We start from the raw sequence: 12,525 nt of genomic DNA, 5'->3' as shown, positions 1-12,525 counted from the left end.
AAAGGTTGATGCAGAAGTCATATTTCAAGATAAACAAGAGCTGCTGCCTCCACTTGTAACTACTTTGGAATGTGGTCTCCATCACTTGCCACTTCTTTTTCCTTTCATAAAACATTTATTTTATGCATCTTTCACGCATGTCTATGCCCCATGTGCATGCAGTGCTTATGGGGGCCAGAAGAGGGCGTCAGGTCCTCCTAGGAGTGGAGTTGCAGACAGTTGCGAGCTGCCACGGGGATGCTGGGAGTTGAACTAGGGTCCTCTGGAAGAGTAGCTGGTGCTCCTAACTGCTGAGCCATCTCCCTGACCTGTCTTCTCCTGTTGAAAGACCTTGCACTGTTGCCCTAAGGTAGTATTTCACAGTAGATGGTGCCATGTTTCCCCCGCCACCCAAGCAGCAGCAATTCACATTGCCTTCTCATGATGCCCAACTTCTCCACACAGCAACAGTTACGCCGGGTGGTATACTACATTGTGCAGGCGGAGAAAAGTATAAAATGTACGTTTTGTTCCCCCAGCAGCTGGTGATAATGGTAGGAGATCATGCACTGTGACTGCCCATGACAAATACAGACAGCATGCATGTCCAGGGGGCGGGAGGAGAAACAAGCGTTCTGACGGGGCAAACTTGCGAGCAGGGCACAGGAGGCAATATTTAAGAGGCAGAATTCAGATCCGTAAGGAGGCTGGTGTGTGTTTATGTCTGCATTAGTCAGGGTTATCCAGAGGGATAGAACTTACAGAATGAATCTCTCTTTCATACATATACAGTAATTATATCATATATAACTCATATATAACCTATATATGCATGTATATATGTATGTGCGGGTATAGGTTTTATTAAAATGGCTAACAGGCTGTGGTCCAGCTAGTCCAGCAAAAGCTGTCTGTCGTCAGAAGATTCAAGAATCCAGTTCAGTCCACAAGGCTGGATTGTGTCAGCTGCTCCGCAGAATTCCAAACAAGCAGGCTTTAATGCCAGTGAAGGAATGAACTTGCTAGTGAGAGTGAGAGCAAGCAGGCAAAGAGAGAACTGTCCTCTGTAGGCAAAGAGAGAGCTGTCCTCCTTCTTCCGTGTTCTATACAGGACAGAAGGTGTGACCCAGATTAAAGGTGGATGTGCCCACCTCAAAGACCCGGATTAGGAGCGGTCTTACCACTTGAAGTTATGTACTTCAGAAAAAAAAAAATCTCACAGATAGATGTGCCCAGGCCTTTGGGTTTTAATTAACTTCAGATGTAGTCAAGCTAAGAACCACTGTGTCCATGACGCCTCTGTTTTACAAGATTTGGACCCATTTTTCTTGACTTCATTTTAACTCCACCACTGCAGAGATTCAGTCTCCAAATAAATTCACATCACATTCTGGGACCTGAGGGCTGAGACTTCAAGACTTGAACATTTAAGGGAAGGACACACAATTCAACCTCTAATAGGTACATTCATTCCACTCAGGCATGTTGGGTCGTAGACACACTGATCCTGCTGTCTCATGAAGTTACACACACACACACACACACACACACACACACACACACACACACACACACACACCATAGTAGAAAACGGGTAGTCTGTTGGGAAGGCACAGAAGGAACCACTTGGAACCAAAGAAATAAATGTTAACAGAAGAAAACATTGTGTCTTCTGGTGAGAAACAGACATGGCTATTTTTGACAGGTTGGTAAAAGCTTGGGAGTCAGGGCAAAGCCCACGTGACAGATTTAGCAGCACTTGGCTCACATGGGCATTCAGTAAGTGTGGTCTTGCGAGGTCTCTGTAGGAGATGGGGGCCATAACAGCAGGGGTTCCGAGGATGAAGCTTTGGCAGTGGGATGGAGAGCAATTAGAAAGCCAGAAATTTGCCTAGCAGCTGGCTAAGGGGACAAGTGAGGCAGGGTTTCAATGAGAGAGAAACATCCAAGTGGCCTGGATGATCGATCCTCTGGAGAGCCATTTTCATGGGAGCAGTGAGTGCTGGGAGACAGAATCTAGGAACCTCTGGGATGCTGGGTAGGTAGGTGGGAGGCAGAGGGAATGGGCACCAGCCATGGGTAGCATACTTGGCAGTGACCATGTGAGGGTTTGGAGAGACACGCCCCGCGGCCATCTCCCGCCCCCCTCCACCCCCACCCTCCCATCCCCGAGGTTAGACTGGAGAGTGGCAGAAAACACATCAGGTTTGGAAAATGTGCTAGTGATATCTGGGGTGTTTCCAGGCCATAGGAAAGGGGCCACAACCAAGGGACCAAAGTAGGGGCGGGGACTTGGAACTGTGGAGCCACAGGGAGCCAGGTCACAGAAGGAAGGTGTTCCAAGCACAAGAGGAGAAGAATGCAGAGGGAGCAAGGTCCTCCATGATCTGCTCCCTTCTCCCAGAGGTGGAGGAGGCACATGGGCCAGAGGTGGTAGTGTCACAGGTTGTTCAGGGAACAGCAGCGAGATGTCAGCAGTTGCTTCTCTTTGCCACAGACCCTGCAGGAGATCTTCCAGACAGAAATGACCATCGAATCCATCAAAAAGGCCATCAAGGAAAAGTCTGCCTTCCTAAAGGTGGCTCAGACTCGGCTGGATGAGAGAACACGGAGGCCGAACATCGAGCTGTGCAGGGATATGGCTCAGTTACGGTAAGGGAATGGGGTGCGCAGAAGGGGAGAGCTGGGGGACCCCTTCCTGGATACAGCTAGCCTCTGGCTAAGGGTGTTCTCTGATGACAAGTATCATTAGGAAGCCGTCTTGAAAAGTGTGCTGATGGGAGCTGTGAAGTGGGTAGCGGGTTCCCTTGGGGAAGGTGGAGTCTTGAGAGGTGTGGTAGTGATGGCTGCCTGACGGTGTGGACGTGTTGAATGTCCCCGAATGACCACTCCATGGTGGTTGGAGTGGTAAGCTTGGGGTTGCGCACACGACACCTTATATTTGTGAAAACTGGAAGGAAACCAACACATCGTATAACGTTAGCATTTAGGGGAGGTTTGGGTTTCTGAGCACTTCCATGAAACCCTCGGTTTCCAGAACGCTGCTCTTGGAAGCAGCGGAGGCTCCAATATTCTGTGATTCCCCAGCATGGGGAACGGTGGGACTCATCAGAAAAGAAACTCCCAGTACCGACACCAATAGCCCTTCTGAACTCACCAGCTGCTTGTGGCATCTTTTGGCCTTGGTATCTGCTCTTGCCGTGGAGCCCACCCTCAGTTTCCAGGAAGCCCCAAGAGCCGGGTTTGGCCTAGTTCCGATGTAGGACAACCAGCTGGCTGCTCTTCAGCAAGCCAAGCTCCCTCACAGGCATCAGGAAGGATCTGAGCCACACTGTTCGGCTGCTGTTATTATTCTAACTTTGAAAAAAAAATCTATTTTAGGACAGGCTTAGGATGGTTTAGCCAGGAAAATTCTTTTCTCCGCAGCCACATTCTGGGTTCCTTGTTACATCCCCTTGAATACCCACCCTCTTTTGTTGCTAGTTCAGGTCATGGGGCACTCCTTGTCAGAGTGAATCAAATCAGTAGCAGTCATATGGACAGCTGGGGGAGGGGTGGGGGTGGGGGGTGGGAGTGGTGATGCCATGGACCTTATCTTGTTTTCAGTTCCGTAGTAGAGTTCCATTATCATGAAGGATTTAGTCTAAAGATGAACCTCCCAAACTTGGACCAAGGAAAGCAACAGTAGTGTCAAAAGGGTAATTTTTCAGAGAGAAAGTAAAGGGGGAATTCCTTGTAAGGTCAGTTGTCATCCATGATGATAATGACGACAACGAAGATGGTTCCTTGATCTTGCTTCATGTGTGGCCCTGTCTTGTCTGCCCACTGCGCGCAGTATTTCGTGCATGACCTTCAATTTGTAAATGAGGAACAGAGGCTTAAACAGGTTACATAGTGTCTTATTTAGGGTTTCTATTCTTGTAAGGAAGCACCATGGCTAACAGCACTTTCAAGAGGAAAAAAATTTATTTTGATTACACTTCCACATTGCTGTTTATCATGGAAGGAAGCCGAGACAGAATCTCAAACAGGGCAGGAAACGGGAGGCAGGAGCTGATACAGAGGCCATGGAGGAGTGCCGCTCACTGGCTCGTTCCTCTTGGCTTGCTCAGCCAGCATTCTTATAGGACCCAGGACCACCAGCCCAGAGGTGTCCCCACACACAGTGGCCTGGACTCTCCCCTATCAACCATTAATGAGTTACTAAATCAATCATTAATTAGGAAAATGCTCTACAGGCTTGCCTGCAGCAGGATCTTATGGAGGCATTTTCTCAGCTGAGGTTTTCTCCTCTTAGATGACTCTAGCTTGGGTCAGGTTGACAATAACAAGCTGGCACACAGTGCCACACACCTGGTGGTAAGAGGCCCACCAAGCACTTCACCCGATGAGCCAAGCTGTCCCCCCATGCGCCCCTCTGGGGGGGCCTCTTTATGCAAGAACCATTAGAACAAGGTGAGGTGAAGTTTCGTGATATGAAGCAATGTCTTCAGAGTCATCAAAGATGAGATGGGAAAAATTCTTCAGACCACTGTTAGATAAATACAGGGCTTTGGTTTTGTTTGGCTTTGGTGCTGGGATGGGAACCTGTGGCCTTGGGAATGCTGTATGCTCTATCACAGAGGCATACCCCAGCCCAAGTGTGCATGCCTCTGTGTGTGTGTGTGTGTGTGTGTGTGTGTGTGTGTGTGCATGCGTGATCTGTGTGCCGTGTGTGTGTGTGTGTGTGTGTGTGTGTGTGTGTGTGTCGCATGTTGTGTTTTCGTACCCATGTGGATGTGATGTCTGGGATCATCTTCAACTATTATTCTATCTTATTCACCAAGGCAAGGTTTCTCAACCAAACCCAGAGCTTTCCCATATGGCTAACCAAGTCGCTTTGATGGCCCCCCACCCCCCTGACCCCCCCAGCCCCCCACCCCCATTCGCTTTTTCTGCCGTCCCAGATTGGAATTACAGGCAAGCTTCCATGCCTTCTACCCAGCCTCTATGTGGCTTCTGGCTGTCTCAGCTTTGCTCCTTGTGTTTGTAGGACAGCACTTCAACCACTGAGCCATGTCTCCCACCCATGAAAGGGTTTTGAGTGGTGACCTAATGTGACTCTGGAGACCTCCCCCCCACTCTTCAGAATGCTCTGCTTTCCCAGCCAATGCTCTGCCATTTTACTTGCTCCCTGCCAGCCCTCTAGTGTGCCTGTTTCCTCCCTCCACATCTGCGTTGACTCTGGGACAGAACCTGCTTTTGTTTCTTGTTAGTCTTTCCCTACCAAGGGTATTTAGGGTTGTTTCTCTTCGGGGAGAAAATGTTTTCTTCAAAATTGATCAGTTGGAAAGCAACCCTTGGGCTGTCTAGATTGAGAGAGATCATAAACTCGGGGCAGGAGGAGGGGTTGGGAATGGAGAAAAGTTGCTGTTTTCATTTCAAGACCGATTTCCACTTAAAATACTCTAAACGGGCTCCTTCAAAAGCAGGTCTAAGCCTTTTTGGCATATTAGTAGAAGTCCAGAGAAGGCGCTGCTTGACTTAAATCTTGATTCTAACACAAAACAAGTTAACCATAGCAGACATATTTGTATTTTTAATGCAAAATGATTTTCAAGTCAAGTCTGTAATTAAAAAAAAAAAAAAAAGGAATGCCTTCAGCAAAAAAAATCAACGAATACCACAGAAAGTAGAAGTGACTTGTGTCCTTGATGGTGACATTGATTTGGTTGATTTCGGATGGCTGCAGTTGGGAGAAGGGGTGCTCCCTGCTGTGTACACACAGCCTCAAGACAGTGGACTTTCTGAGGTTGCTTTCTCCAGATCTTGTGACATTGATGCATTGGCATTATTCCGCCATCCACCGTCTATCACAGAGACTGGCCTTTGGCTGCAGAGAGGGTTCAGGATTCCTTCTAAGCTAGGGAAGACTGGGAGAGAAGAGGCCTGGGAGTAAGAAATAGTATAATTGACAGAGGTCCCGCCAGCAGTCAGGTCCCACCAGCAATCAGGTCCCACCAGCAGTCAGGTCCCGCCAGCAGTCAGGTCCCACCAGCAGTCAGGTCCCGCCAGCAGTCAGGTCCCACCAGCAGTCAGGTCCCACCAGCAGTCAGGTCCCACCAGCAGTCAGGTCCCACCAGCAATTGCCTTCAGCAGCCCTGAGGAGCTGGCAACGTTTTATATTGTGGAATCTTAAACAAACAAACAAACAGAAACTTTCTTTTTAACCCAATTGCTGTAAACATCAAAACATATAGTTTCAGGTGAGCTCTCAGACTTCGTGCTGTTGCAAGTGAGAACAGCACAGTCTCTAGGTGAAGGGGTGTGCCTGAGCTGGTGTAGGCCTCCCCTGCCTCCTCAGGCTCAGCAGGTTTGGTTTTTGTTTTTTTGTTTTTTTTGTTTTTGTTTTTTTTTAAGATATAGTGCACTGTGTATCTCAGGCTAGCCTTAAACTCAGGATCCTTCTGCCTCGGCCTCCATAGAGCTTGGATTAGAGGGGTGCACCCACATGCCTGCTGGTGGGCACCCTTTACTGGTATCCTCTTTGTCTCAGACTGGAGGCAGATCAGTTGAAAGTGGGTCACTCCTTTGTCCTTGTGGCCTTGATTTCTTTTTGCTGTCCTGGGTCTGGATCTTACTCTTGGTGTCCCCTTGGATTTAGAACTTCTTGCAGCTCCCTGCCTCCCAAGGCTGCCTCCTCCAACCTAGAGTGTAGAAGTTGATCCTTACCCAGTGCGTACTTTTTGTCATGCCTATAAGCACGGGGCAGGAGAGACTGCAGGAAGGAGCTGTAAGCAAGGCTGAATGAGGCTGCTTCCTGATTTCTGTAGAGAAGGCATTCCTAAGTGCCCAAGGGTCACAGGAAGGTTGGTTTCTTGGCATGTATTATGTAACTGGGCAGCAAACTAGTTCCAAGGACTGGAAGTGTCTCTTCCCCTAGTATTGGAGGATGGCATTCATTAGAGAGCTTAAGAGAGAGATAAAAGATACCCTGGCTGAAAAGATAGCAAAGGAATCCTCTGAGGTCAGGGACTGTGGGAGTGTGCTGGAGGGCAGGTCTGCAGAGGAATGGGGAAAGAATGCCGGCTGGGGCATGGTGGGAGCGGGAGGGCAGCTGGTGGGTGATAGTTAGAGGACAAGATGGCTAGTTTTTATGCCTGAGGACCGTGAGGTCATGAGGAAGGGATAAAGTCAGTCAGAAGATAGTGGAGCCCATGCAGCCCAGCCTGCTTTGGTTATGTCTTTTACACCCCTCCTCTGCCAGCCACGGAGCCTGTGGCCATCGGGGATGGGGAACTCAGATGCTGCCTCAGGTGGGAGCATCTTCGTTTGACATGGAGATGTTTGTGTCAGAGTAGCATTTTAATCCAGTCGCTTCAGGTAACCCCTCTAAAAAGTAAAAAAAAAGTTAGAAAAAAAATCCCTCCTAATTGCAGCTCCTTGCTATTTGGAGATATTTGCTATGGGACACCCTCAGAGATGTCAAACATCATGGGTGCTTAGGTCCTGCATATTAAATAGCATATTGTTAGGAGCACTTCCTTCTTTGTACATGAAATCGACTGTAGATAATCATAATCCAATGTAAGTGCCACTAAGCCAAGCAGCTACTGCACTGTGCTGTTAGGGACTAAGGACAAGAAAGGAGGTGTGTATGTTCAGTAAGATGCAAATTAAAACAAATCAAAAACAACACTTCCTGTCTGAGGTTGTTTGACCCCCTGATTCCCGAATGTTGTCTGTCCTTCTGTTTTATTGGGGGTGGGGTGGGGTTGGGTTTTTTTTATTGTTGGCGTGGTAGAAATCCAGAATAATACAGAAAGTAAAACAGTGAACAGCAAACAAATAGCTTCCATGCGCCACCCTAGCTGCTGTGTCTGCCTCCACCACAAAACCCAGCAGGAAAGGTTTAGATTCTGACTTTCTCAAGCAGCAGCGTATTGTGTGGGTCTCTTCCTGGTGCATACTCTTAAAAACAAACAAACAAACAAACAACATCATCAACAACAAAAGCTCAACGTTTTTGTTGAGAACTTCCTTCATGCATGAACACAGTATCTTCATAACCCCCACCCCTCTCTTCCCCTCAGACTCCCCCCAGGTCCCCCCAGATTTATGCTATCTTCTTTAATCCCTATATTTTGCACGAATATACACGAGTACATATGCACATACGTATACACAATCTACTAAGTCCATTTAGCTTTGCTCATATGTACATATGTCCAGGGCTGACCAATTGGGGTAGGCTCTCCTATGTGGGAGCTCATCCCTGGAGGAAACTAACTCAGCCTCTATTAGCAGCCACTGATCACCCTGTTTCGGCAGCCACTCATCACCTGTAGTTTTTCATCTGGGGCAGAGCCATGTAGAATTTTCCCAGTCCACCTTGGCATGCCAACCGGTGTTGTCACGCTGGTCTTGTTCATATCATTGAGATCTCATGGGTGTGTTTTCTCTACCTAGGTGACGTTGTCTGGTAACCCCCACCCCTAGAATCCTAGGCCTCTGGCTCTTAGCATCTTTCTCCATTTTCTGTGGATTTCCCTGAGCCATAGATGTAGAGGTTGCACTATGGGTGCATTAGTTGGTCCTTTATTCTCTGCATTTTGGTCAGTTGTGGGTCTGCCCTGATCTCCGTCTAGATAGTAGAGACAGCTACGAAATGTAAATGTGCTCAGTTTCCCTGAGATACACATGAATATGCTTAAGATGGTGCACTTTGCAGTATGTGTATTGTACTGGGACTAAAAAAAAAAACTTGGCACTAAAAATTACTTGTTTATTTGATATTCAAGTTCAGTTTGGCTAGCATCCTGTGTACTGTTTGCAGGGGTTACAAATAAACGAGATAGTAAGATGGGTCATCTCAAAGGAGCCCTGTGTCCTGAGGCCACCCTCCTAGGTCTCTGCTTCTGCCTTTTCATTACAAGGAATAGAGAGGGTGGGGACAGGAAATGAGACCCTGTTCCTTAGTGCAGCCACCCAGGCAGGCTCTGTATTTCCTTCCCAGCTTCCGGGGTAGCCTGCCATTGCTTATAAACACATGTGGGCTGTGTGCCCGTGGATAGGACAGCTCATCAGTCCTCTGGGCTCAGTTTCCTCATTGATGACCCCTGACTTTCCTTTTCCAGTTGCAAAGCACTGTGAAGCTATACTGTTGCACTGTGTCCTGGTATTAATGTGGTTTGGATATGTTTCTGTCGTGGCGAAATCTTTTTCCCCTCTAGGGAGGCCTAGATCCTTATTTGGTCATCGGCATTTTTCTGTTCAAAACAGACACACACACACACACACATATACGTATATATGTATATATGTATGTATGTAAGTAAGTATGTATATATACACAGATATATATACACACATCTATATGTATGCGTATATATATATATATATATATATATATATATATATATATATATATATATATGCCCCTTTAATCTGCCAGTAAATGAAACTTAGAAGAAAATACAGTTTCATTTTTGCATCACCAATTAGGATTTCATGTGCATTCATCAAGATCCCTGGGGGTGGTTTCGAGATTTCTCTTGGATATCAAAATCCACAAATATGAAATCCCTTATATAAAATGATTTGGCACTTGCATCTAACCCACTCATATCCTTCTGTGTACCTTTCACTCATGAATAGATTACTTATAACCCTATGCAATGTAAATGGTTATTACATTGTTTTTATTGTTTAAGGAATAAGAAGATAAAGTATGTGTTTAGCATGAATATATTTTTTCCTGAATACTTTAAATCTGCGACTTACTGAATGCACTTGCAGGCCCTCAGATATAGAGGGTTGACTGTACTCAAAGTTATGTTTTCAACTGGCTGGGATCAGAGGAGAGTGATTAAAAGTGGCTGATAGGTAACTTCCAATGTGTCCAGGATCTGTGTGGTAGATATTTGGCCCAGTATGGCACTCAGAACAGCACTTACATGGAGAACAGTCACTAGCCAGTTGGAATAATGATTCAGGCCTTTCTGTAACCTATTCCCTGTTTTACCCTTGAATACCACAGAGGCACATCCTTGGGATACTATTGGTCAAATTGGTGGGTAGTTGCTCTTGGGAAAAGCAACTTTCAAACAGAAACATGGTAGAAGAAATCCCAAAGGGGAAGAAAGAAACTGGCGCACTAAACACTGGCATCTTATGTCCAGCCAAACAGAAACAAAACGAGAAGCAAACAGCTACTTAGGGGCAAGGTTTCCACAAGCAAACAGACAAGACACGCACAGCTACTATTTCCAGAAGCATGCCCAATAGTTATGTTTATTTATGCAAATGACATGATAGGTAGCAGTGCTCTGGGCAGCATGATGAGCAAAAAGACAGGCAGCTTGGAGACTGCATACAAAATGACACACAGGCATGTAGGAATGGCCTATGAACATACAAGACCAGGAAGACCAAGTCTGCAGTGACAGGTCAATGAGGAGGAACTCCTCCACTTTGTGATGATACTGTATTTTTTCCTTTCTGTTCTCTTGACTTTTTATTTTATTTTATTTTTTTTATCAGTGCCCAGAAAGGGTGTCTGGGACAGTTTCAGGGTCACAGTTTACGTGGCGAGTGTCACATGACATCATCTTTATGTCTCATTAAGGTTTGGAAAATTACAGTTTTCTGACTTTAGACCTGAGAGGCTTTTTGCCTAGAGCCTTGAGATGACATTATATTTTGGTGAATGCCCCCTACTGAGCTATGGAAACAGGTTGGGAGGAATCCTAGATACTAAATGCTCTTTCCTAAACTCTAAAAAGTAAATCTCAAGACTAAAGTAAAAGGTAAAAAGCCCTAGCTAAGTCAAGAGACTTTTTTCCCCTCACATTTGCTTTTGACAAAATACCAGTGTTTATAGTTTTTCTTCTTTTAAAATATTGTAGTTGGCATACATTTATGTATATACATATGAATACTTATGTCTGAGAGAGAGAGAGAGAGAGAGAGAGAGAGAGAGAGAGAGAGAGAGAGAAAGAGAGAGGGAGAGGAGAGAGAGCAAATTTACTGGTAACTCAGGATTATACTTAGTCTTTTGGGTTATGGACTACAGGGTGCAGGCAATGGGCGTGGCCCTGGCATGGTACTGCAAGTCTCAAAGATGCTGATTTCCTTGCTGTAAAAGGTACTTCTGACATGGTCCCTCTGCATCCCCTACATCTCCAGTAGAACTCCACGAGTGCGCAAGCCTTTAAGGCAGCTGACGACTGGCTGCAGGCATGTGCCCTCCGACCTAACCATGCTCTCCCTCCCTCCCGCAGCCTCGTGAACGAGGTCTATGAGGTGGACGACACCATCCAGACTCTGCAGCAGCGCCTGAGGGATTCTGAGGACAGCCTGCAGTCCTTGGTCCACACCAAGGCCACCATGGAGCATGACTTGGCCGTGAAAGCCAACACCCTGTACATCGACCAGGAAAAATGCATGAGCATGCGCAGGAGCTACCCCAGCACCCTCCGGCTGATTGGCTTCTGTTAGGGGGCCCTCCCAGAAAGAGTGGATTTTCAAACTCCTAAAAAGAATGGTAGATGAAAAGCATTACCTCAGCATCTAAATGAGTGTTAATGTAGTCACTATTAAAGGGTTGTGTAGACAGAAAGACAGCACGCCCGTCTTGGATGGCCTCTCATATGTGTCTTAACCTTAATATTGTGTTTACTGGGTTTATGGGCTCTGGAAATGAAATCAGGAAACCTTGTTAGTCTACAGGAGAAGGCAAATAGGGGTTGAATGAGCCTCAACATCCTATATGTAATATGAATGAGCTGAAAATGAAGACCGTTTTATCCTTGGGGTGACCAGATCAGGGGTCACAACGGTATAATTGACGCTGAATGTTTCCTAAAGACCTGTGTGTCAAAGTCCTTGTCCCCAACGTGATGCAGTTGGGACTTGGTGGGACATTTAAGATGTAGAGTGCGGTGGCGAGCCTCAGACTTGGAAAATGATTGTGAGACGCCAGCCTCATCCCTTCCTCTTCCTTTCCTCATCCTTTCCTCATCATGTCCTTCCTGCCCAGGAATTCTAAGCCACTCCTCAGCATCACCAGGCACTCTAACATGGGAAGCCACAGCCAAAAGCGGCCTTTTTTCATTTCTCACTTTCTCCTCCTTCTCTTGGTGCGTCTCTCTGCATCTCCAGGTGCTTGCCCTGAGGGCATTGTCCATCAACATTGGCATTAACGTTAACATTAACATTGACCATCAACTCCAGAGCTCATGCCCTCCCCCTCCCCCTGGCCTTTCTTAGCTCATGCCCTCTCTCCTTAGAATATTGGCTAGTCAATTTCACAAAACGTTTTCAGATTCCAGAAGGGTTGATGTACAGACGATAAGCTTGTACACTGGCTATTTCTGTGGCCTCAAAATATCATTTTAGAATCAAATTATAGGTTTTTATCTTGTTCCCTCTACTTCTGATGGAACCAGATATCTCAATATCTCACAGTGAGAGTTAAACAAAATGTCATAATTTTATGAGTTTTATAGCCTTAAACGTACATATCTTTTATTTGTTATGTGTTTGGGGCAAATCTTTTTTTTTATG

The 12,525-nt window shown here is 46.3% G+C and overlaps 1 protein-coding gene across 2 annotated transcripts in view; it reads left to right on the top strand.

Annotated features, from left to right (window-relative positions):
- TEKT3 (tektin 3) overlaps positions 1 to 11,584 on the top strand; it is a 46,696-nt gene extending 35,112 nt beyond the window's left edge. For both annotated transcript variants that reach the window (XM_084760906.1, XM_084760907.1), the window contains 2 exons: positions 2,477 to 2,631; positions 11,241 to 11,584. In XM_084760906.1, the coding sequence (XP_084617032.1) occupies positions 2,477 to 2,631; positions 11,241 to 11,457 (372 nt within the window). In that variant the 3' untranslated portion in view covers positions 11,458 to 11,584. The remainder of the gene's footprint in view (positions 1 to 2,476; positions 2,632 to 11,240) is intronic.
- Positions 11,585 to 12,525: the final 941 nt, after the last annotated feature.

Source organism: Acomys minous, assembly GCF_964271855.1.
Source record: "Acomys minous genome assembly, chromosome: 16".
Lineage (NCBI taxonomy): Eukaryota > Metazoa > Chordata > Mammalia > Rodentia > Muridae > Acomys > Acomys minous.
The sequence above is the reverse complement of the archived record's forward strand: the minus strand, read 5'-3'. Positions and strand labels throughout refer to the sequence as shown.